Consider the following 25943-nt stretch of genomic DNA (forward strand, 5'->3'; position numbering starts at 1 on the left):
CAGTAAGAAGTCTTACAACACCAGGTTAAAGTCCAACAGGTTTGTTTCAAACACGAGCTTTCGGAGCACGGCTCCTTCTTCAGGTGAATCTTTGAAGTAGCGTCATGGAATCTTGTACCCTCTCAAGGTAATCATAGAATCTTTCCAATACAGAAGGAGGCCAGTCAGCCCATCAGGTCTGCACTGGTCCTCTGAAGCTCCGGCTTCCACCCTATCCCTGCAACCCCGTAACCACACTTAAACCACATATCCCTGGACACTAAGGGGCAATTTAGTATGGCCAAACTACCTAACCTGCGCACCTTTGGAATGTGGGAGGAATCTGGAGCACCCGGAGGAAACCAACATAGACTTGGGGAGAAAGTGCAAACCCCACACAGACAGTGACCCAAGGCTGGAATAGAACCAAAGTCTCTGGCGCTGTAACCTAACCTGTGCTGTCCCTGCCCTGGGTGTATATGATGGGAAAATGCTTTATTTAAACCATCCTGTACCTTCCCTGAAATGTTTGGAACAGTGTAGAAGAATCTTTATTCAAATCTATTTTATATTTCCTTAAGAATATTTGACGGGACAGTGTTGAGTTGCATTTCTGTTGGTCCAAAGCATCCCATTTATCCTGAGCATGACAAATTGAGGAACTTCTGACCCAGGAAGTATTTTATGTACTTAAGCAGTGAAGGCATGTGGCTCATTTGTTGGGGATTTGAAACCTGCTTTCGGACCTGGATTGATTTGAGTAGTCACAAACTTATCATTTGTTTGACATAAAGTACATTACTAAATTCTACAATGAGATACATACAATTGCTGAGAATCACATCAGGAAAATCTCAAGATCATATTGATTCACTGCAAGGTGATTTTATGAAATTACAAAATTGGCAAGACCATTGGCATCACTGCTAAAAAATGTTATAACTTGTGCATTACCAACAAAAACATCCATCAATGGAAAGCTTTAAATTCTGTAATCAAATTCTCTAATAGATAGATATTCAACCACACCCAAGAGTTCGTCTTAAAAATAACATTCGATGGGGATTCCACATTTAGTGGATAATATCCAAAGCAAACAGGATTCTTGGATTTATGATGGAGAACCTTTAGTATTACAACAAAAATAGAGGCCGGGATTTCCCCCCACATCCTGCGTGATGGGTTTTACCATGGCGTTTGCGGCAAGCCATTGTCTGCTGGCAGGATCTTTTGGCCCTGCCAAAGTTTACGTCTCGCCTGCCCAGCCACCAGGGAATCTGACGGAAGATCCCACCAATGGAGAGAGTCGTAAAATCCCACCCAGCCTTATAGCTTACCGAACATTTGGTCGTGGAGTCCTGCGGTATGAAAGCTGTATGTGCGATCCTTGTATGGTGAGAGATATAAATAAGATTGAAGCATCCAAAGATTGCATGTACACATGAATCAGTATGGGGAATACACCAGATTCACATCCTTGATCAAAGAGTTGGAATAGGAATCACTACAGCAAAGGACTGATCATGTTCTATAAAATATGGAATGGACTGGTCGGAATTGACAAAAACAAGGATCTGGTGCCCTCCAGCCATGACAAAACATGAGGTAGCCATCCATACAAATTACAAAGACCATTGTTTTCAATCTTTTTCCCCCCAAGGACAATCCCACAATGGAACATGTTGCCAAAGTCACAGACTCAGTGCTTGAAATCTTCAATGCCTATCTCTAGGTTATTCCTATTTCTAAGTTTTCATTATCAGGACGACCATCTCAGTGGCTCATGCCTGGTGTAGCTAGCACTATCCATATACATGTTGGTGAAATCTGGATATTAGTCTGCGATGCCAACACAACCAAAGCAGAAACAGAAATGTCCTGCACAGCTGCCAGAACTTCATATGCATAATTGTTCTTTCCACCCACACTGGGAAAATTTAAGAAGGCATTGGTGAGAGCAGTTCTGAGGGAATTCCAGACCTTACTGTTCGGAACGTCTCGGGCAGTGTCATTTTATTGTTCGGAAATTCCAAGGCAGATTAGTGCAGAGAGATATCTGGATCCAGTCCACACACAGTCTTGACATTGGCCAGAACACTTGGGAATACATGTCAGCTCTGCTAAAGAGTAACAAGATGGACTGGAGGACCTCCCTGGGACAAGTCTGTTGCTGCAGACACCATTTGAGGCCAGGATCCCATTTTATTAAATTTAGTACAGTTTCAAGCGGGCCTGAGAATCACAAATGCTTTTAGGTAATCATTAATTTATTTTTATTTCGAGGCAATATTAGTCAGCATACTCAACACTGAGATACATGATCAGAAAATAAAAGGACGACACGGTGGCACAGTGATTAGCACTGCTGCCTCACAGTGGCAGGGACCCGGGTTCGATTCTGACCTCGTGTGACTGTGGAGTTTGCATTTTCTCCCCGTGCTTTGGGTTTCCTCTGGTTGCTCCGGTTTCCTCCCACAATCCGAAGGTGTGCAGGTTAGGTGGACTGGGCACGCTAAATTGCCCCTTAGTGTCCAAAGATAAGGTGGGGTTATGGGGATAGGTTAGGTGGGGTGCTCTTTCAGAGGATTGGTGCAGATTCAATGGGTTGAATGGCCTCCTTCTGCACCGTAGGGATTCTATGATAAAATAGTTTTCCAAAGCCCTGCTCTGCTGCTGTAACATTCAACTGTGACTCAGGGTGCACTGCAGGAACACTTACCTGCCAGCTCTGCAAACTTTTCCACAATGATCAAGAGCAGTAAGATGAAGGGATATGAATGCATAGTGATGACGTGACTGGGCTACTAATCCAGAGGCCTGGACTAATTATCCAAAGAACATAAGTTCAAATCATATCATGGCAGCTTGAGAATTTGAATGACGCTGTTGGAATTGACAAGATTCCAACTAGTTCACAAATGTTCTGTCGGACCTGAAACCTGCTGTCCCTATAATTAGTCTGGCCTCTGTGGGACTCCAGTCTTACGAATGTGGCTGACCTTTAACTAGCCTTGCAAGACATTCAGTTGTATCAAACTTTCCTAAGGTTACTGAGGGATGGGAAATAAATGAAGGTGTGACAATTTATGCCCACATTCTTCGGATGAATAATACGTTAAAAAGAGCACAGAAACACGATCACCTAGTTCTCTCCAGATCCCTTGCCACTCTGACCTGGTCATCTGCTTCATTGTCACTGGGTCCAAAATCTGGAATTTCCAAACAGAAATTATAATGGAGGCACCATCAACAAAAGAGCAGTTGCAGCTCAAGGAGGAGATCTACTCATAATCCCAGAGAAGAACAATAACTACTGTCTAGACAGCATCACCTACCTCTCAAGAACACATATAAAAACATGAGCAGCTGAACATAATTCCATAGGGGAAGTAACTGAAGAGGCCATGGCTGAAAATATCCAGCTCTCATCGGTGTCCTACTTTGTGAAGACATTTAAAACATTTATTGAAATAATTCATTTCCACTGTACTAAATTATTTTGCTGGTTAAAGTTTACTGTTCACAAACGTGTCTCTATTTTCTTTTAGTTGCAATAAAGAACTGATTTACTTGCAGTTGATTTCACCCAAAGTTTAGACTAATTCAGGACTCGAGCCCTAAAAGGTCTTAAAGGCCAAACAATAAGTGCCATGCAAAACCTTAATAAAACTCCGAAAAAACAGAAAAGACTCAGGCCAATATTATTTTCACTGGACAAAAGTAGGGATCACCGGGTGGCCCTTCAATCAGTATTGGCAAGTGCCCCTGCATTTGAGAATCAATACAAAAAAAATTGTATAGTCCAATATACATGGCCCAGTCAAACAAAAATGTTGAAATAAAAAGTCAAATTGGATTCTCGTCACAATCAATTGCAGATCCTGTTTTACAGTGCTAACAGGTTGCAAATGACTTCATAGATAATGGTGGGCACTATACAGACCTTTCCAGGGCAACACAGTGCAAACAAGAGAAGCAGGTAGTCAGAGGGATCTTGCTTTAGAGCCTCATACCTCATAGAATTGTGGGTAGTTCTGGGGAAGATTCATGTGAAGGTCCTTGGACGTGCTTACCCTTCTCTTGTCGGCCTCTCTCGAGAGGAAAGAACTTGAATTTCTTTAGCTTTAGTCCGCAACCTCAGGACTTCTCAAAGTGCTTCACAATGAAAGACTTTTGTAATACAGGAAACGCAGCAGCCAATTTGTACATAGCAAGATTCCACAACAGAAGTGAGACAAATGAACAGATATGTCTTTCCTCATTGATCTTATTCAAGGGATAAATGTTGGTCTGAACAACTGGGAGAATTCCCCTATTTTTCTCCGAGTCGTTTCATAAATCATTATGCCCACCTGAGGGGGCAAAAATTCAGGACCTTGATTTAAGGTCTCACCTGAAAGATTGGACCTCTGACAGCACAGCATTCCCTCAGTGAATTGAATCTTCAGCGAAGAGTTTCTGAAAGCTGCCGGTCAAATGAGACACCACAGTGTCTTGTTTGAGCGAAGCTATGTTACAAGAAAGGTTAAAAGTGCTGAGCCAATCCTTTCCTGCAGTGATTGTTATATAATCATTTTTGTTTTGCAGATATATATTATCGGGCTCATTGCTGACAGGAAATTTCAGCACTTCAATGCTGTCCTTGAAGCTTACATCAAGCAGCACTTCAGTGCCACCTTGGCGTATAAGTAAGTTCCATCGCTGTAGTCGGCAGTGCAGTAGCCTTGTTTTTAATTGGGTCATCCTTCACTGTTGCTAGAGCAACATGTGACAATTTGCAGCCTACAGTTAGACCAACAAGATGTTAAAAATAGTGTTGAGTATTTCCCTCCCAGCTCGGTGAGCATGGTTAATAAAAGTAAACTCTATAGAGTGGATATTTATGACCACTATTAAAATAACTGAGAGAACAAGTACATCTCATTCTGTTCATCTACTTTAGACGGAGAGGAAATGTTTCCACTTGTGTGGATTCTAGAACCGAGAGGCCATAAATATAAAATGAAAGCAGAGAATGCAAGTGGAAGAATTTTACATCAGTGCAGTTGCCCCTCGCCCCCCCCCCCCCCCCCCCAAGACCCCGTCATCTCCACCCCACTCCCCACCATCCAAAGGGTCATTGGGAAACACAACCCACCAAAGGAGGCTGCCCTCCAGCCATTTCTTTCTCCATAGAGTGTTAGTAAACTGGAGGTAACACTTGCTCCCCTTGGAAAATGACCTCTCTCAGAGAGTTGCAAGGCCAATCTGATCAGGAGCAGTGATCACTGCTATGACTGCAACAGTCCCAATAGTCCAAGTTTCAGAGCTGGGATGGAGGTAGTTGTCGATGTGTTCCAGCAGGGATGGGAGGGGAGGCCCCTGGGGTGGTGGTGGGTGAGGGGGGGGGGGGGGAGCAGAGGGAGGCAGAGTGGCGTGGTGGCATGGGTGAAGAAGAGATGGGGAGACCAGTGGGGAAAGGTCACCTGGCGGTAGGCGAAGATCTTGAGTGGGTGCCCGATGTGGCAAGGGGGCTAATGGGAAAACGTTTCAGATGGTTAGAAGAGGAGTGTCACAATTGTTGCTGGCAATAAATCTAAATGTTTATACCAGGAATACAAGAATTACTGTCCCTCAGTGTCAACTGTCAGCGTTTCAAATCGACTGTGAACATTTTAAGGTCACCTTTTGCTAACTAACAAAAGCACAAATCCAGGTCCCTCACTCAGCCCCCCAAGCACCTATGGCACAAAACTTCCCAGTCTCCATTAGTATGAGCTGTGGTATTCAGAGATGTGAGATCAAGTATGGTGCAATGGAAGCTTCTTATTGGTAGAAGCATCACCAGTGACTGATGGGGAATTAATGTCAATTAAAACAATGGGAATTAGTGTTGGCGAAAGGGGGAGAAAATAGCAAGGAATGAGGGATGGAAGACAAAATTGATGGATATTCATGGAAATTGATGGGAAATTGGGAGTATGGATTGGGATGCTTATCATAGAATTTACAGTGCAGAAGGAGGCCATTCGGCCCATCGAGTCTGCACCGGCTCTTGGAAAGAGCACCCTACCCAAGGTCAACACCTCCACCCTATCCCCATAACCCAGTAACCCCACCCAACACTAAGGGCAATTTTGGACACTAAGGGCAATTTATCATGGCCAATCCACCTAACTTGCATATCTTTGGACTGTGGGAGGAAACCGGAGCACCGGGAGGAAACCCACGCACACGGGGAGGATGTGCAGACTTCGCACAGACAGTGACCCAAGCCGGAATCGAACCTGGGACCCTGGAGCTGTGAAGCAATTGTGCTATCCACAATGCTACCGTGCTGCCCGATGGGGAACAAAGAGATTAGAAGCAGAGTGGGCAGAGTGTGCGAATGTGAGTGCGGGAGAGAGGTCAGCAGAGTGCCAGGTTGCGTGAGGGCCAGCACGGGAATCAGGAATGTTGAAGGAGAAAAGGGGATTTCTGTGAAAGACTTGGAAATGATTTTGATCTTCTCTTCTCTCTTTCACCATGTACTTTTTATATCTTCCATACAACAGATGAATGTTGAACATTTGACTCTTAAAATGCAGTTTTTGCTTTCATGTATTTAGACTGTCCTTGAATAGTCAACATTTTGAGGCCTCTTCTGAAAATATTAGTCTGCTTTTACTAGCATTCTAAGGTTGAGAAATATGTTGACGTTCTATATGTTTGATAAACCATCTGTCTGCTAAACATCTGCGCAGAACCCCAGTGGAAAAAGTTCCAATACTGCTGTATTTTGCATAACTCAATCCCAAACAGTTCCTTTATCTGGAAATTGCTTTTTAATGTGGGTAAGCTCAAGTGATAAGTTAATTATCACTTTAATAAAAAAACAAAAGTGCTGGAAGCATTCTGTAGTTCTGGCAGCATATGCAGAGAGAAAAGCAGAGCTAATATTTCAAGTCCAATATGACTCAGTATCATTTTACTGATCTAAAGAAATTGGATTCTGGTAGGATTTTGATCTTTGTTACCCTGTTAAAAATTCAGGTATCCCATTCTATGGGGTGGCATGGTGGCACAGTGGTTAGCGCTGCTGCCTCACAGTGCCACGGACCCAGGTTCAATTCTGGCCTTGGGTGAATGTCTGCGGAGTTTGCACTTTCTCCCCGTGTCTGCATTGGCTTCCTCTGGGTGATCTGGTTTCCTCCCACAGTCCAAAGATTGCAGTTTAGGTAGATTGGCCGCACTAAATTGTCGTTTAGTGTGCAAAGATGTGTAGATTAGGTGGGGTTAGGCAACAGGGATAGGGTAGGGGAGTGGGCCTATGTAGAATGCTCTTTCAGAGGGTTGGTGCAGACTCAATGGGCCGAATGGCCTCTTCCTTAATTTCAGTGGAATCAATCATCCCTCTAAAAGTCCAATTGGTTAACTTTAAAAGGCTTTGGATTTCCATTTCTGGACAAGGTCGTCTGGTCTTTTAAGCAAAGTAAATAGTAGGTTGCTAAAAAAAGAGACATGCTATCAAAGATTTTCATCCTGCACTCATCATACTAGCCCACCAGAAATTACCAATGGTAGTGGGGAAGAACAATTTATGCTGAATGAGAAGAGAGTGTTGATTGGTTGGCAAGTGGGCTCTGATTGGTGGAGGTGTTGCTATGGAGAAAACAGCATGGAACAGTTAGCTGCCTAGCTTTGTCCAAATTCAAACTGGGCAGATCAACTCTAATTGGTCAAGGCATTGCCATGGGGGCTGTACCAGGGAATTTCTTTCCATAAGCTTTGGTTTATTTGAAAAAGGTGCAAATGTGCATGTGTTCCTTCTGTCTGGAAAGGTTAGTGCCTTGTGTGTGAAGATATGTGGCTTACATATGCATAAGTGAACACATTGTAAACCTGACTGACACTAGTGGAGAAGTTTAGTTTGAATCAAAAATTAACTTTTACAGTCAGGAAATAAGATAAATGTGCAGAACATTATGAACTACTTAGTTCAATCAGTACAACTTGCATTCATATAATGAAACAAAATGAAGAACATGTCATGCTACCCTCCATCAGTGGACCTTTTTTTAAATTTATAGAATAATATCTCTTGGCATCTTGCCCTTCAGTCTAGAGCAGATCTTATTTATCTGCAGTCTTCTAATTGTTTTTAACACTGCACATCACTGTCTGACTTTAGGCGTTTTCAGAGGTCCTTTTCCTGTTGACATTCCAAATCCTTGAATGACTCGTTCAATCAAACAGAACTGAATGAGGTTTCCAACATCACAACAAAAGGAATCTTTCTAAATACCCAGACCAGCTCGAAAATTGCTCAATGTTCATCCCTTGGAGAAATGGCTCCCTTGGAAGCTTTTTTATCATTGCCGTAATTGAATCATTGAATATACAGTGCAGGAGGAGGCCATTCAGCCCATTGAGTTTGTACCTGCCCTTGGAAAGAGCACCTTACTTAAGCCCCCACCTCCAACCTATCCCCGTAACCCAGTAACCTCACATAACCTAACCTAACCTAACCCTTTTTGGACACTAAGGGCAGTTTTAGCATGGCCAATCCAACTAACTTTCACATCTTTGGACTGTGGGCGGAAACCGGAGCACCCGGAGGAAATCCACACAAACACAGGGAGAATGTGCACACTCCGCACAGACAATGACCCAAGCTGGGAATCGAACTCCGGTCCCTGGAGCTGTGAAGCAACAGTGCTAACCATTGTGCTACCGTGCCGCCCACCGTCACACCCTCATCACTCCCTCACCCCCCCCATCACTCCCTCATCCCATGCATCCGCCATACATCTTTTTTTTTTTTTTCTTTTTTAATAAATTTAGATTACCCAATTATTTTTTCTATTAAGGGGCAATTTAGAGTGGCCAATCCACCTACTCTGCACATTTTTGGGTTGTGGGGGTGAAACCCACGCAGACACGGGGAGAATGTGCAAACTCCATACGGACAGTGACCCAGAGCCGGGATCGAACCTGGGACCTCAGCGCCGTGAGGCGGTTGTGCTAACCACTAGGCCACCGTGCTGCCCTATCCGCCATACATCTTGACATCCTCAGGTTGAAATCTGTCCAACATTAGCCTTTTATGAATTGCCCTGATTTATGGTACAGAATGTAATGTGGGTGGGGGACTTCAATGTCCATCACCAAGAGTGGCTCAGGAGCACCATGATTGATTGAATTGGCCGAGTCGTAAAGGACATAGCTGCTTGCCTGGGCAGCTGGTGAAGAAAACCAACAAGAGAGGAAAGACTACTTGCCTTCACCAATCTACCTGATGCAGATGCATCTGTCCATGTCGATATTTGTAGGTGTGATCATCGTAAAGTGTGGAGATGAAGTCCTGCCTTCATATTCAAGATATCCTCCCTGTGTAGTGTGGCACTACCACTGTGCTGAATGGGATCGACTTTAATAGATCTGGCAACAGAAAATTGGACATCCATGAGGCACTGTGGGCCTTCAGCAGCAGTAGAACTGTACTCAGTCACAATCTAGGATCATAGAATCATACAGTACAGAAGAGGCCCTTCGTCCATCAAGCCTGCACCGTTTTAAAAAAACTACTTTAATCTACACTAATCCCACTTTCCAGCACTGAATGCTATGACATATCAAGTGCTCATTGAAGTACTTTTTAAAGATTGAGGTTTTCTGCCTCAAGTACCCTCCCAGACAGTGAATTCCAGATTCTTCCCACCCTCTGGGTAGAAAACATTTTACTCAAATCCCCTCTAAACCTCCTGCCGTTCACCTTAAAATTATGCCCCCTCGTTATTGACCCTTCAACTAAGGGGAACATCTGTCCATTCCCCTCATAATCTTATACACCTCAGCCAGGTCCCTCTCAGCCTTCTCTTCTCCAAAGAAAACAATCCAAACTTATCCAACCTCTCTTTATAGCTAAAATGTTTCATCCCAGGCAACATCCTGGTGAATCTCCTCTGCACTCTCTCCAATGCAATCACATTCTTCCTGTAGTGCAGGGACCAGAACTGAACACAGTACTCCAGCTGTGGCCTAACCAAAGTCCTGTGCAGCTCCAACATAACCTCCCTGTTCTTATAATCTATGCCATGACTGATAAAGGCAAGTGTCCTGTATGCCTTCTTAACTATCCTATTAACCTGTTCTGCCACGTTTCGGGATTTGCGGACAAGCAACCCAAGATCTCTGTGTTCCTCTGTGCTTCCTAATGTCCAGCTATTCATTGAGTACTCACTTGTCTTGTTAATTCTTCCAAAGTGCATCACCTCACACTTTTCAGGGTTAAATTCCATCTGCCACTGATCTGCCCATCTGACCCATCCATCTATATTCTCCTGTAACCTAAGATCTTCTGGTCTGGCATAACCCCAATTCTACCCATTAACACCAATGCTGGTTCAATAAAGCAGAAGGACATATCAGAAGCATCACGAGGCACACCCAAAAATGAGGAGTCAACTTAATGAAGCTATGACACAGGACTACTTGCGTGGCAATCAGCAGAAGCAGCAAGTGATAGACAGAACTAAGTGATCCCACAATTAATAGGTCCATACTAAGCGCTGCAGTCCTACATCCAGTAGTGAATCATGGTGGACAAGTAAGCAACTCACTGGAGGAGGAGGCTCCACAAATATCCCCATCCTCAATGTTGGTGGACCCCAGCACGTCAGGCACAAGTGAAACATCTGTAACCATGTGGATGTTCCATCTCTGTCTCCTCCAGAAGCCCCCAGCATCACAGATTCTAAATTTACATTCTATTCATTCCACATGATTTCAAGAAATGGTTGACGGTTCTGGATACTGCATAGGCTATGGGCCCCGACAACCTTTCGGAAATAGTACTGAAGACTAGAGCTCCAGAGATAACCACATCCCGAGCCAAGCTGTTCCAGTACAGCTACAACACTGGTATCTATCCAGTCATGTGGAAAATTGCCCAGATGTGTTCAGTCCACAAAAAGCAGGTAAAATCCAACCCAGCTAATTGGTGCCCCATCTTTCTACTCTCTATCAGCAGAACAATTATTGAAGGTGCCAGTAATAGTCTATCAAGCTGCATTTACACAGCAGCCTGCTCACTGATGCTCAGTTCAGGTTCTGCTTGAGCCACCCTGCTCTTTATCTTGTTACAGTCTTGGCCGAAACATGGATATAAGACCATAAGACCATAAGACATAGGAGCGGAAGTAAGGCCATTCGGCCCATCGAGTCCACTCCACCATTCAATCATGGTTGATTTCAACTCCATTTACCCGCTCTCTCCCCATAGCCCTTAATTCCTCGAGAAATCAAGAATTTATCAATTTCTGTCTTAAAGACACTCAACGTCCCGGCCTCCACCGCCCTCTGTGGCAATGAATTCCACAGACCTACCACTCTCTGGCTGAAGAAATTTCTCCTCATCTCTGTTCTAAAGTGACTCCCTTTTATTCTAAGGCTGTGCCCCCGCGTCCTAGTCTCCCCTGCTAATGGAAACAACTTCCCTACGTCCATCCTATCCAAGCCATTCATTATCTTGTAAGTTTCTATTAGATCTCCCCTCAACCTCCTAAACTCCAATGAATATAATCCCACGATCCTCAGACGTTCATCGTATGTTAGGCCTACCATTCCTGGGATCATCCGTGTGAATCTCCGCTGGACCCGCTCCAGTGCCAGTATGTCCTTCCTGAGGTGTGGGGCCCAAAATTGCTCACAGTATTCTAAATACTGTTTAATACTAAATACTGTCTAAATACTGATATAAGAGCTGAACTCCAGAGGTGAGGTGTGAATGACTGCCCTTGTCATCAAGGCAACATTTAACCGAGTGTGGCATCAAGAAGCCCTCACAAACCTGAAGTCAATGGGAATCAGAAGGAGACATCCCTCCACTGGCTGGAATCACAGCTGGAGAAAAAGGAAGATGGTTGTGGTTGTTGTGTTCAATCATCTCAGTTCTACGAGATCACTGCAGGAGTTCCTCTGGGTAGTGTAATGTTCTTGTTGGATGGCCTAATTTATATTACAAGAACACTTGTAGCTAAAGCTATAAAGGATTTACTAACATTAACTGTGGGTCAACTATATACAAACAACAGATGAATAACAGTATGATCATGCGCAAGCAATCTCTCTCTTACAGCTCTCCTGTAAGTCTGAGGTCACCTAATTCTAACATTCACTTACATTAATGAGACTTCTCTGTGGTCAGTCGGTGAATTACAATAAGACCATAAGACCATAAGACATAGGAGTGGAAGTAAGGCCATTCGGCCCATCGAGTCCACTCCACCATACAACCATGATATCACCACAGGTAGCCTACTAGGCGCAAGAATCTTCAGCTGTTTCATTTTTGACCTTCTCTCCATCATAAGATCAGAAGTATGGATGTTCGCTGATGTTCAGCACCATTCATGACTCCTCAGATACTGGATCATTCCATGTACATATGCAGCAAGACCTGGATAACATTTGGCTGATGAACTCCACAAAGCCTGCCCAACATCTACAAGGCACCAGACAGGTGTGTGATGGAATGCTCTCCACTTGCTTGGATAAGTGCAGCTGCGACAACGCTCAAGAAGATACCATCCAGGACAAAGCAGCCCGCTTAATTGGCACACCATCCATCGCCATCAACATTCATTCCCTCCACCACCGGTGCACAGTGGCAGAAGCGTGTGCCATCTTCAAGATGCACTGCAGCAACTCACCAAAGCTCCTTCAACAGCATCTTCCAAACCAAAGATGTCTACGACCTAGAAGGTCAAGGGCAGCAGATGCATGGGAACACCACCACCTGCAAGTTTCCCTCCAAAACACACAATCCTGCCTTGGAAATAAAGATTCCTTCATTGTTGCTAGGTCAAAATCATGGATCTCCCTTCCTAGCATCATTGAACCTACACCACTTGGGCTACATCACCTTCTCATGGTAAATGAGGGATGGACAATAAATTCTGGCCTAGCCATTGGCACCCACAGCCTGTGATTTAAAAAAGAGCGGCGATTCTCCGAGGCCGATGGGCCGAGCGGCCGGGCCTTCACGCCCGTTTCAACACGGCAGCAAACACACCTGCTCGCTGCCGTCGTGAAACGGGCACCAGATGCCCGTTTTGGGCATCTGGGGGCCCGATTGGCACGGCGGTACCACGGCCGTGCCAAGGGGGGCATAGACCCGCGATCGATGCCCACCGATCGCGGGCACTCTTTTCCCTCCGCCGCCCCACAAGATCAAGCCGCCACGTCTTGCGGGGCGGCTGAGGGAAAAGACGCCAACTGCGCAAGCGCGGGTTGGCGTTGTCCAACCTGCGCATGCGCGGCCGGCATCATCGCTTGACGTGCGGCATTGACGACCGTGATGCACGGGGCCATGCTCCTAGCCCCACCTGGGGGGGGGGGGGAGAATCGGCCCCGGAAGTGGGCGTGAAGGCTACCGTGGGTCACGGCCTGTCCCACGGCAGCCTTTACGATTCACTGCATTTGCGGAGAATCTCGCCCCAAGCTTCTCGAGTCTTCCATCATGCAGCTTAGGCTTGTTGTCCCTCTCTACCCGATTCAGAACTTGAGTAGCTTTCTTTTGTCTCAGTTACCAGAATCGATGAGCACTCAAGATTTGAGCTAACCTTAATACAATAATGTTGTTTGAAGACTTTCTGATAACATGTACCCTGGCAGGAATTTTCCAGCTGTTCACACCAATCTTGCCGCCAGTGCATCCCAGCCATGGGTTTCCCAGCAGAAAGGGGTGCATTCAATGGGAAACCCCGTTGACGACGGTGGGACCGGAAGGTTCTGCTGCCGGCCAATGGTGGGCCGTCTCCATCGTCGCCAAACACACTGCGGATTGCACGGAAAATCAATCCCACCACCCCCTCATGTTTTGGTGTCCAGCTGTGGTTCAGTATAATCACTCGAGGCCTCGAATCATACAGCTGTGGGTTCCAGAGATTTGAGCACATAATCCGGGCCAGCCCTTCACCGCCATACTGAGGGAGTGTACTGGACGAGGTTCTGACTTTCAGATGCAATGTTAAGCCGAGGCTCTCTCAGGTGGACATCTAAATCCCGTGGCACTATTCCAAAGAACAGCAGGAGGGCTCGTCCCACTTCTCCAAAATTCACCTTTCAATTTGCGTAATGGCTGAACCATAGATTATTTGGCTGTTATCACATTGACAATTGTGGAAGCTTGTTGTGTACAAATTGGCTTCCTACATGAAATTTGTGACCATAATTCAGAGATATTTCATTGGCTGCAAGAGCTCTGGAATATCTGGGTAGTCAGAAAAGGTGCTATATAAATGCAAATCGTTTGGTATATAAATCAGCATTTTATTGGCGCCAATATATGTTGCTTCATCAGTTGCAGGATATGTTAAGTGCTGAATTTTCAACCTCCCTTAAATCTCTTCCAATACCTCTGTGCTTATTTCAGGATCAAATATTACAGCTTTAAAAAAAAATCATAATCACTCATCCATCTCAATCAAATTATCACGAAGTGTACAATTTTTGAAAATGTGTAATTCCTCTTCATTTTGTTCCATGAATCTCACCCTAGGAAACTGATGAGTGTGTTGAAAAACTACCTGGATATATGTTGTGAAGGAAGGCAATGTGAACCAATCTTGCGGACTTTGAAAGCACTGGAGTACATCTTTAAGTTCATTGTGAGGTCCCGATCGTTATTTGCACAGTAAGTTCCAGATATTGATTTACTTCCCTCACTAATTGATCATTTTACTTTTCATTATCTTAATCAGACTGCTTGTTTAAAAGAATATATATATAATTTTAGTTTAATTTAAAAAGAAGAAATGGGATTTTGAAGATCTATAAGCTGTCAGAATTTAATAAAGTAAGCACTTTTGTTATTAACCTGCCAGAAGTATTGCTTGATCACCAGTGGATTTAAGGATTTGGACAGGAATTTCTGACATTTGTACAGAAGGCTCCAGTGAAAGCAGCTGCCGCACAGGCAGCAACTGTTAGAAGGAGGTGTCAACTTGCCCTCAGTAATGGATAATAAAGCTAATTTAAATAATGGATAATCATGTAGCAGAGAGTGCTTCTCTCACTGTCTCTGCTTGAAGTATTATGAAGAGGAGCCATTAGGCAAATAATTATATAGGGTACGTAAAAGAATATTTAACTAAGTGCCTTTACAGTGTCATAGCTTCTCCTAGTTTATTCACAGAATCATTAATGAACGATTAGAGAGGAAATGGACACCAGTTATTGTCATGGACAAGAGTCATTAAAGCTCTCAAAGAACCAGCTTTGCTCATGTGATCAACTTCCTGCTTCTTAGCCAAACGATCATCGGCTGGATTCTCCCAAAATGAGGCTATGGGCGGGGTAGCGGAGTTCTCCGTTTTAGCGGCAGAGTGTTGACGCCGGAGCGTTTTACGACAGTGTCATCTGGCAGCTCGGAGCAGCTATCCCCAACCCACAGGGGGCCAGTATGGCACTGGAGCGCTTTACGCAGCTCCAGCTGCCGATACGGGCCCCAGCACGGCTGTCGCGGGTCCGCACATGCGCGTGGGTTGCCGTCTCCGTGCCGGCCCCCACGCAACATGGCGGAGACGTACAGGGGCACGGCGCGGGGCCAGGCCATCATGAAGGCCCCCCCCGGATTCATAAACCCCCACCAGGACGGCCTCCGCAGCCAGAACGCTGAGGTTCCACCGTACGCGAAAGTCGCTGGCGGTACTCAGCAGGCACTTGGCCCGTCGAACGCAGAGAATTGCCAGGCCGACCGCACCATTGGCGCCGATTGTCCGGCCACTCCCCCCCTCCCCCCACCCTCGCCCCGGCGATTCTCAGACCCGGCACGGGTTCGGACAATCCCGCCCTTTGTCTCCACACCGGCGTAAAAACGGTGGAGTTTTACTCCCGAAATTCCCATTAAAAAGTTGACATTTAATGCCCTGCAGGGGGCGAGCAGGGACCCAGAGTGAATCTCGCAGCTTTAGCTGCGGAAATGGGCCCCCATACGTCTGGTTTGAAGTCCGCACATGTGCACGGCAGCGGGCTCCAGCAGCCATGCCGAGATCCATGGCGGACTCGGACCGCGAAGCCTGACAGAAAAACGAGACCCCCCTCCCGATCAGCTGCGCGCCCAAAAATCTAACCGCGTAGATTTAATCCCCACCCACCGATAAGGCACTCCCCGGTCTCCGATTCCCCCTGCCGCGGACTGGATCCTGGCAATAGCTGGTTAGTACCACACCATCGGGAACTCGGGTGGTCGGGAGTGGAGAATTGCTGGGTTGGCCTCTGGCAATGGCGCCCTGGCGGCGCGGCGTACTCCGCGGTCACATTAATTTTCGGGTCCCGGAGAATCGCCGAGCCGGCGATGGCCCCGATGACGTCATGAAAGTGGATTCTCCGCCCCCGCGCCGGCCGCGATTGCAGCACGGGGTTGCGGAGAATCCAGCCCTATGAGTTCAAGCCCAACTCCAAACCTTGAGCATGTTATCTGGAGCTGATACTTCATTGCAGTAGTAACAGAACAACGTACTGCCCGAAATGTTGACTTGGAGGTGGCAATGCTACTGACCATTTAAAAAAGTTACACTGCAAAATAATGAATTAACCATAATCTGTGTTGAGATGTATGTGAGGGACCGCTTAGAACCTATATGAATGCAAATCATTCATTGATGATGAGAATAATAAAGAAACACAATTAATTAGTGTATTAAAATAACTAACAAAACATGGTAACTATCACCAGGTGATCACGTTCAATGTCCTTGCAGCCTACGTCTGTGCTTATCTTTCCTTGAGCTCCATGTTTGAAATCCTGCCAATAAACTCCCTGCCACAGGACTGAAATGGCCCTTATTAAAGTCGCAAATTGCATTCTTTGTGACTGCGGTAAATGATCCCTGCACAGCCTATCTGCAGCTTTCAACACACTTCAGTGCACTCTTCTCCTCAAGGCCACTCGGGTATAATTAGAAATAAGGGGAGGCGGTGGTGTGGTGCTATTGTCACACGGTAATGCTGTGGGGTCCCCGGTTCGAAACCCACGACGGCAGATGTTGAAATTTGATTTCAATGAAAATCTGGAATTCAAAGTCTAACATTGATCATGAAATCAGTGCCAAATAGAAATTTATAGGTAGCTTAACCTAATATCTCTGTTGGCAGGTAATTACTGGAGTCTCTAATTAAGTATAGGATGAGCACCTTGCACATTTTCAGCTGATCAAAATGAACTAGTATGGATATATCATGCATAGATCATTACAGGTGAACATTTTGAAGATGTGACTGAAATGGTGGACAGACTGTTTGCATAGTCCAGAAACAGTCAAAAAAGATAAGTGAATGCTGGGGCTGTATTTTTATGGTGGGCTCTGGAAACAAGGGTCAGATCATTTCCTGACTTCAGAAACCTGAGCCTGTCACCTCTGCCCCATACTTGCCACAGTTGGGCAGGCAGTGTTTGGGGTTTTTGACTCCCGAGGCAGCGACGTAGGAGTGATGGTTCTCAGGCAGGGATAAAACACAACACCAAGGTTGCAAACAGTCTCTCGCAACTTCAGACAGTCGTCAGGGAGAGAGAAGGAAATATAGTCAGAGAATGAAATTTATAGCAGGAACAGAAGACACTGACTTCAGTCTTCCCGATATTAATGCTAGTCCAATACCGGGTGTCTGACAAGCAATCAGAGCCAGTGGACAGGTCAAGAAAGATTGCGGTGGGGCAGGGGGATGTTGGGGTTACAGAATTTGCATTGTGGAGGGGAGGGGGGCCAGCCGTCGACCTCTGTATCAAGCCGTCCGCTCAAGATGGCAACGCGATAACGGTATTCCAAATGGAATCCCTCGAGTTCGCTGCCATAAATTTGCACAGCAAGAAGTCTTACACCTGAGGAAGGAGCAATGCTCCGAAAGTTAGTGATTCAAAACAAACCTCTTGAACATTAACGTGGTGTTGTCAGACTACTTACTGTGCTCAGCCCAATCCAACGCCGGCATCTCCACATCATAAATTTGCATGGCAAGGAAAAGTGAATCGCTTCTGGGTGCCTCACGTAGTTCTGGCCAGGAGTGATTCTATTCCAGTGGGAGAATTTGGGGTGGATTCTCCGATTCTGCGGCTATGTCCGCAGAATCCATCTGGTCTTATGACCACAATGTTGGCGCCACCCCCCCCCCCCCCCCCCCCGCACTGATGCTCCGCCCGGTGGGGGGGCTAGCAGCCGCGGCACGTAAAGCCACCAGAATTGACGGCTTAATGCCGGCGCATGTGCACAGCGGTGGCCTGTGGCAGCCGCACCGTGCAACATGGCACCGGCTGCACGTGGACCCAGCCTGCCAAAAACCACCCCCCTGTGACCCCATTGACACTCCCATCACCTGTCTCGCCCCCCCAGCCCTGCTGAAGGGCTTGCCAGCAGAAAGGCTCTCCGCTGACTGTGGTTACGCTGGACAGAGTCCGCTGCTGCCAGGCGAGGTCCCCGGAAAGTGAGAGGACATGCACTCCATGCCGTCATCGACTTGGCCCATCGGGGGTGGAGCATAGGAGACGACCTTGGGTGACGTTTTGAGGCTGTTCCGATGGCGTAGGCCGTACCCCTCAAGTGCGCCTTTTTTGAGGGGGCGGAGCATCGGAAAAATGCGCCGCCCCCGATACCGGTGTAAAAATAGATTCCCCGGCCGATCGCCGAACGCGATTTTGGCGTCGCCGATCAGAGAATCCAGCCCCTAGCCTCCCAGACAGAGAATCCTGCTGTTTCTCTCTCTCCACAGATGCTGCCAGACCTGCTGAGTTTATCCAGAATTTTCTGTTTTCATTTCAGATTTCCAGTATCTGCAGTATTTTGCTTTTATTTAACTCCCTTGACCTTGTTCTGCTATTCATTGAAGCCACGGTTAAATTGTGTCCAACCTCCATATAACTCCTGCCTTATTAATTTGTTGAACAGAAAATCCATCAATCTCAGATTTAAAATTACCAGTTGACCTAGCTGCAATTGTTGTTTGTGGAAGAGTGCCAAACTGCTATTGCAATTTACATGCCAAACTTTTTCCTAACTTCTCTCTTGGAAGATCTATCTCTAATGTCCTGGTCCTCAACTCCCCAACCAGTGGAAGTGGTTTTTCTCCATCTACCCTATCATTGCCAATTATTATTTTGAAAACTTTGATCAAATCACCACTTACGATAGCACAGTGGGTAGCACTGTTACTTCACAGTGCCAGGGTCCCAGGTTCAATTCCCAGCTTAGGTCACTGTTTGTGTGGATTCTGCACATTCTCCTTGTGTCTGTAAGGGCCAGAATTCTCCATTTGGGAGACAGCGGGCGGGATTCTCCGTTGCCGGATGCCGATATCGTAATCGGCGATCGGGCAGAGAATCCCTTCCGACACCCAAATGGGTGGCGTCAGTTTGACGCCGGTTTTCTACCCGCCGCCCCCTCAGAAATGGCGTCATTGCGTCACGCTACGCACGCCGTTGGAACGGCGTTGGCGCATCATCGGAAGGCCCTCCCCCGATTCTCCGTCGCCGTACGCATGTGCGGCCACGGACCCGGCCATTCTCGGGCCGTTTTTGGCATGGGAGCAGGAGTTTTACCCAGCGTGGCTGCTAGCCCCTCACCGGTCCCAGGATTGGTAATTGTTCGGCGCCGAGTTAGCATCGTAAAACGCCATAGTTCCCACACTGGCGTCGTCACTTAGCCACAAAATCGGAGAATCCAACTCCAAGTTCTCCCATCAGAGATGAATTGCCTCTAATAAGCGTTAATCCAGAGGCGATTCTCTATCCCTTGTCATTCAAATTTGTACATGGTGGGGATTCCCTCATGAATCCTGCTGTTGGGCTGCCATTTTGAGCAGGTGGCCCGATAGCGAGGTCTCGTGGCTTGCCTCCCCCCCCCCCTCCCCACAATGCAATTCTGCTCCCACACCACGGGATCCTCTGGGTCACACCCCCTCCCCTACAATACAATGATAACCCAACTCCCCCCACCAGAGTCTCTCATTACAGAGACCCCTACTGGAGACCAACACCAGGGATGCCCGATAAAGAAACCACTACCAGAGATCCCCCTGAAGAGAGACCTCACAAAGATTCCTACCAGAGACCCCCCATAAGTAGGACTCTGACCAGAGACCCCTCATTACAGAGACCCTCAGCAGAAACCCCCCATAAAGAGAGACCCCCACAGCGGCTTCCACCAGAGACCCCCATAAGAGGGGCTCCCACCAGAGACCCCCCATTGCAGAAACCCCCACCAGAACCCCCCATAAAAGAGAACACCACCAGAGACCCTCCATAAACAAAATCCCCTGCCTGGAAGTCCCGCAGAAGAGAGATCCTTGCCTAGTGACACCCCATAAGAGGGGCCCCTGCCTGGAAGCCCCCAAAAAGAGAGAACTCTGCCTAGAAGCTAGAGAGAAGTCCTGTCAGAGGCAGTGAAAAAAACATTGCATTAAACTCAGCTGTGCAATATCCCTGATGGTTTTGGCAGAGGAAGCAGCCCCTGTAACTTCCGAGAAAGAGACGGGCACATTATCTGGGTTTAAACACCCTCGGACCTTTGATCTGCAATGCTTTCATTCATATCCATATGATATAGATTTTACTGTGGTTTGATTGACAGCTTCCACACACAACAAAGAGTTAATAATAATAAAAACCTTTTATTGTTATAAGTATGAAGTTACTATGAAAACCCCTCAAGTGCTTTCTGCAGAGAAAAGTGAGAGTACTTAACTGGCTTTGATGTGGCCTAAGAACTGTCAATCATAGCTAGATGTTTATAAACATTGCTGTCAGTTTTACAGCTGATTACTTAAAATCCACTCAAGCATAAAGAGAAATTAGATTAAGCAATCTAGACATCTGGCTGTGTGGGGAAGCTGTCAATCACAGTCTAGTAAAATCAGTTTCACATAGGTATAAATGAACACATTGCAGATCAAAGATCCGAGGGGGGTTTAAAACCAGCTGATGTGTTTTTCTCTTTCTTGGAATTTACAGATGTTGCGTTCTCTGCCTGAGCCAGCAGATGTATTGCACAACTAAGTTTTCAAGCAGTGTTTTTTTTCACTTTCTCTGTCCGGACTGCTCTCGAGCCTGAAGACAGGGATCACTCTTACGAGGGGCTTCGAGGCAGGGACTACTGTAATGGGTGATTCCAGGCAGGGGTGTCTCTTTTGGGGGCTTCCCAGTAGGGGTCTCTCTTATGGGGGGCTTCCAGGCAGGGGTCTCCCTTATGTGGGGGGGGCGGGGGGGGGGGGGGTGGCTTGGAGGCAGGGATCTCTCTTAAGGGGGGTCTCCAGGTAGGGATCTGTCCTATGGGGAGGGAGTTCCGGTGGGGGTCCCTATAATGGGAGATTCTGGTGGTGGTTTCTCTTATTGGAGGGGCGGTCTCTGGTGGGGGGAGGATGGGCAGTATTTGGGGGCAACTCCCTTAAAGAGTTACCCCCCCCTTGGCCCACTGCGAGGCCCAACATGAGGGCCACCGCGTCAGAGCCACGCTGGGAAATACCTGCACCAATTTTCAACCATGTGAATCCTGGCCCAGAGAAACCGGAAAATACAGCAGGCTTAGAGAATCCAGTGCCCACCCCATTAATAGGATGCAAAGGGACAATTTGACCCATTAGCATCCTTCCCCTGGCACGGTGGGCGAACCTTGATCCGCTACCAGCGGGGAACCAGAGCACCGGAATGTGATTCAGGCAGGCGCGATCCCGTTTTTTTGGCTGAAGTTCGATTCTCCGCTGCATTGGGAACTTCGCCACTGGCAGCAGGCGGCAGAGGATCCAGGCCAAGGTGCTCAGAAATGTTCACAGTACTCCAGATGGGTCTGAACCAGGGTTTTGCAAAGCTGAAGCATGACAGGAACCCCACTTTGCTTGCCAGTCCTCTAGATATAATGACCTGTCGCTGGATTTATATATCCTCCTGGAGTCTGGAATCAACAAACCTTTGTTTTCCTCCTCAGAAAGTGTAAGTATCCTGAATAATAGTGGACACACACAGGGTGCAATTCTCCAATATGGAGCCCAAGTGCTCGTGCCGTCGTGAACGGCGTCGCGTTTCATGACGGCGTGAACCGGGCCAGGGTACGACAGGGGGCCAGCAGGGCGCTGGAGCAGTTCACGCCGCTCCAGCCTCTTTTCCCGGCGCCAAATGGGTGCCGCACCTGATGAGTTAGACGGGTTGGTTTGACGTTGACTGCAACTGGATGCAGGGAAGCTAGAAACAAACGTCTGACACCAGAGATGATCCAACACTGTTTTATTTAACTATGAACTGCTGTACATGTTCAGCTGTGGGCTGACACTCTACTAATCCTACTGATGACCTCTTACTGGCTCGACCAGACTTACTAGCTACCACATAGCAGCAATGCCCACTAACCTGTGCGCTCTGACTATCTCAGTATCTGGGTCCCAAGAGAGCGGGAATCTTAATGCTCTGTGGGCTTTATAGTGGTGGTGTCCTGTCTGGTGTTTGGTTGTTCTGTGTTGTATGTTCATTGGTCGTCCTGTGTGTCAATCACTGCCTGTCTCATTATATACATGAGTGGATATTATGACAGCACCGGCCCCAACTCAACATGGCGTCGGTGTTCAGGGGCCGGCCCCCCCCCACCCCCAGTGAAGGAGGCCCCCACCCCTACCCACCACAGGCCGCCCCCCCGACCATTCACGCAGAGTTCCCGCCTGCAGCGACCAGGGGTGAACGGCTCCGGTGGGAGTCTGTCAGATCCACGCGGCCGCTCGGCCCTTCCGGGCCGGAGAATCGGCGGCCCCGCCAAATGCTCCGGCGCACATGCCGCCGATTCTCCGCATCTTGAAGAATCGCGCGCCGGCGTCGGGGCATCGTGGCAAGGTTGCAGCGATTCTCTGACCCGGCGCGGGGCTCAGAAAATCGCCCCCCAATTTTCCTGCCGGTAGGGAAAGGTTGGGAAGGTGTCTAGTCGCGAGTCTGTTTACATATCCAATCTACCTCTGTAACCCACTCGAGCTCAGCAAGCCTTCGACATCTCTGGCAGCTTCAGCATCCCTAATTGGCAGCTGCACTGGTTCTGGAATTCCCTCCCTGAACCTCTCCACCTCACCCTCTCTGTAATTCCTCTGAAAACTACCCATCTGACCAAGCTTTTTTGTCACATGCCCTGACATCTCCTTCTGTGGTTTGGTATTGCAAAATCATTGATGATCATGGAATCATAGAATTTACAGTGCAGATGTAGGCCATTCGGCCCATCGAGTCTGCACTGGCTCTTGGAAAGAGCACCCTACCCAAGCCCACACCCTCACCCTATACCCATTACCCAGTAACCCCACCCAACACGAAGGATAATTTTGGACACTAAGGACAATTTAGAATGGCCAATCCACCTAACCTGCACATCTTTGGACTGTGGGAGGAAACCGGAGCACCCGGAGGAAACCCACGCAGGCATGAGGAGAACGCGCAGACTCCAGACAGACAGTGACCCGAGCCGGGAATCAAACCTGGGACCCTGGAGCTGTGAAGCAATTGTGCTAACCACTATGCTACCGTTCTTGTTAAACATTTCTGGATGTTTTATTCTGTCCTCGGTGTTATAGAACTGCAAACTGCAGTGTTAATTTTACAAACAAATTCTCTAGAAATAATTTATCTTGACATAGAATCCTCCTTCATTTCTGATGATGTCACAAGGTATATATTTTTGAAACTGCTGTCACTCGCCATGTGGATAAACACACAGACAGTGAGTGGGATGAATGACCAATTCATCTGCTTTGGCGTTGTTGCTGCAGGACAGGATGTTGGCTCGGACACCAACACATCTCCTTGCTCTTACTTAAATAGTGCTGTGCTATCATTAATGTCGACCTGATCCATTGCAGCAGACAGACAGCACCTTGGTTTAACGTCTCCCCTGAAGGACACAAAACAAATGTGGTTTGACCAATGCACTAATGGAAATTGCCTTAGATTAAGGCTGCAAATTGAAAATGCAAATTTGCATTAAAGAAAGATGAACCTGCTAACTATTACAATTTTGAAAGGTTAATTTCCATGTTTTCTTTTGTTGGGTCTCTCTTCTGCAACCGATCTGCTTTATTACTTCCTTTGCTGTATTCAAAAATCTTATTTGTGCACTTCCTTTTTTATCTCTGGCTCCCTTATCTCTGTCTCTTGTTTTCCTATCTGTGGATGGAACTCCCTCTTCGGAGTCAGAAAGTTATGGCTTTCAAGTCCCTTACTCCAGGGAGGGCTGCATTGTCAGAGGTTCTAGTATTCTGGTGAGAGATTATACTGGGTTCTCATCTGCCCCTCAGCTGGGTGCTGCAAGATCACATGCCACTCTTTCAAAGAACAGGAGAGTTTTCTCAGTGCCTTAAATAATACTCTATGTCTCAGTGACTTCAACAATACTCGATTCCTCAACCGATATCATTAAATCAGATTATTGATGCATGTTTTCTCTGATGATTTTAGGACCATGGGAAACCTTGATCGCCACGAGCCCCCTGGCAACTACAACTCAAATTTACTTCATAAGCTTCAATCTGCTTTGGGATATTCTGAGGTCATAGAATCATAGAATCCCTACAGTGCAGAAGCATGCCATTCGGCCCATCAAGTCTGCACTGACCCTCGGATAGAGCACTCCACGCAGGCCCACTCGCCCACCCACCATTCCCTATCCCCGTTAGCTAACCTGCACATTCTTAGACACTACAGGGCAATTTAGCAAGACCAATTCACCTAACCTGCACATCTTTAGACTTTACAGGGAAACCAGAGCACTCGGAGAAAACACGGGACAACATCCAAATTCCACCCAGTCACTTGAGGCTGGAATTGAACCTTGGTCCCTGGTGCTGTGTGGCAACAGTGCTAACCACTTTACCACTCTGCCACCCAATGAGAGGTGTTATATAAATACAGGTCATTCTGTTTATTACGCCTCTTCTTGGATATAGAAGTTATGTCAGAGGGTAAGCAGTGCAAATACAGCTGTTGAAAAGAAGGAAAGGCAAGACATCATAATTGTATAGCAGCCACACTGGATTTATTGCTAGAGGCTCTGATACAGGTTAAAGTTTATACAAACCTGGAGCATGGGTTAATTATGGACAATCATCAGAAAATTGCTAAAGGAAAATTATATCCAACGAAGTTAAGAGTTCTTTGAGAAAATAACAAAATGTCTGCAGAGAATTGCAATGGATGGTGTGTATTTGCACTTTCAAATGTCCCTGGACAAGGCACTGAATTGGAGAGTTTTTTAAAAATCAATATAGTGTCAGCTTTGCTTTTGAGGAAAGAGAAAACAAGAGAGAAAAAAGTAAGGAAAAGGGCAAGGTACTATTTTAGATGGAAGATAGTTAGGGCATAGATTAACGCAGCAATGTCCTGGATTTTAAAAGGAAAGTGGGTGATTATTTGAAAGGGAATATTTGAAAAAGCATGACAAGAGAACAGGGAAAATAGAAGACGCAGAAAACTCTGTCAGTGCAGGCAGAATGAACGCCTTCAGTGCCTGATGCGAGAAGATCAGATTCAAGCAAAGATTTCTCTTCCACCCACCACTTTCTTTGTTCCGGTCACTGCTCCAAGGTGATTGAAGCTTTGAATGTTACGCTTTGTCTCTTTGAAACTCAAAATATTAATCCAAGCACCCATCTTCCTTTTTGAATGCTCATTGTGTTGAATTCAATGTTCATTGCGCCATCTCCTACTCGAGCTCCATTTTCCCAGCCAGATCTTAAAGCTGCTGAACCCTTTACCACTCTTAGTTTTCAAGTTTCAGAAAAATAAGCAATCGAGCAGTTCACTGTCCTTTCTGTTGGGTCTTCACATTCTCTCCTGCTTTCAAACTTTTGCTATTTTCCTCCATGGGCCTTGGTCTTGCACTTTGATTTCCAACTTGGTGGGGTCGGGGGGAGTCAGAAAAACAGTCCGAGTGGTAAAAATAGAAACTCCTGGAAGTACTCAATAGATCAGGCAGCATCTATGTAGAAAGAAA

The 25943-nt window shown here is 46.7% G+C and overlaps 1 protein-coding gene across 1 annotated transcript in view; it reads left to right on the plus strand.

Annotated features, from left to right (window-relative positions):
- The window catches only part of LOC119965058 (dedicator of cytokinesis protein 2-like), a 759716-nt gene that overhangs the window by 212538 nt on the left and 521235 nt on the right, over positions 1-25943 (plus strand). Inside the window, exons 21-22 of the mRNA XM_038795299.1 lie at positions 4567-4667; positions 14501-14635. Coding sequence (XP_038651227.1) covers positions 4567-4667; positions 14501-14635 — 236 coding nt within the window. The remainder of the gene's footprint in view (positions 1-4566; positions 4668-14500; positions 14636-25943) is intronic.

This window comes from Scyliorhinus canicula, chromosome 4 (genome assembly GCF_902713615.1).
Source record: "Scyliorhinus canicula chromosome 4, sScyCan1.1, whole genome shotgun sequence".
NCBI classification, from domain to species: domain Eukaryota; kingdom Metazoa; phylum Chordata; class Chondrichthyes; order Carcharhiniformes; family Scyliorhinidae; genus Scyliorhinus; species Scyliorhinus canicula.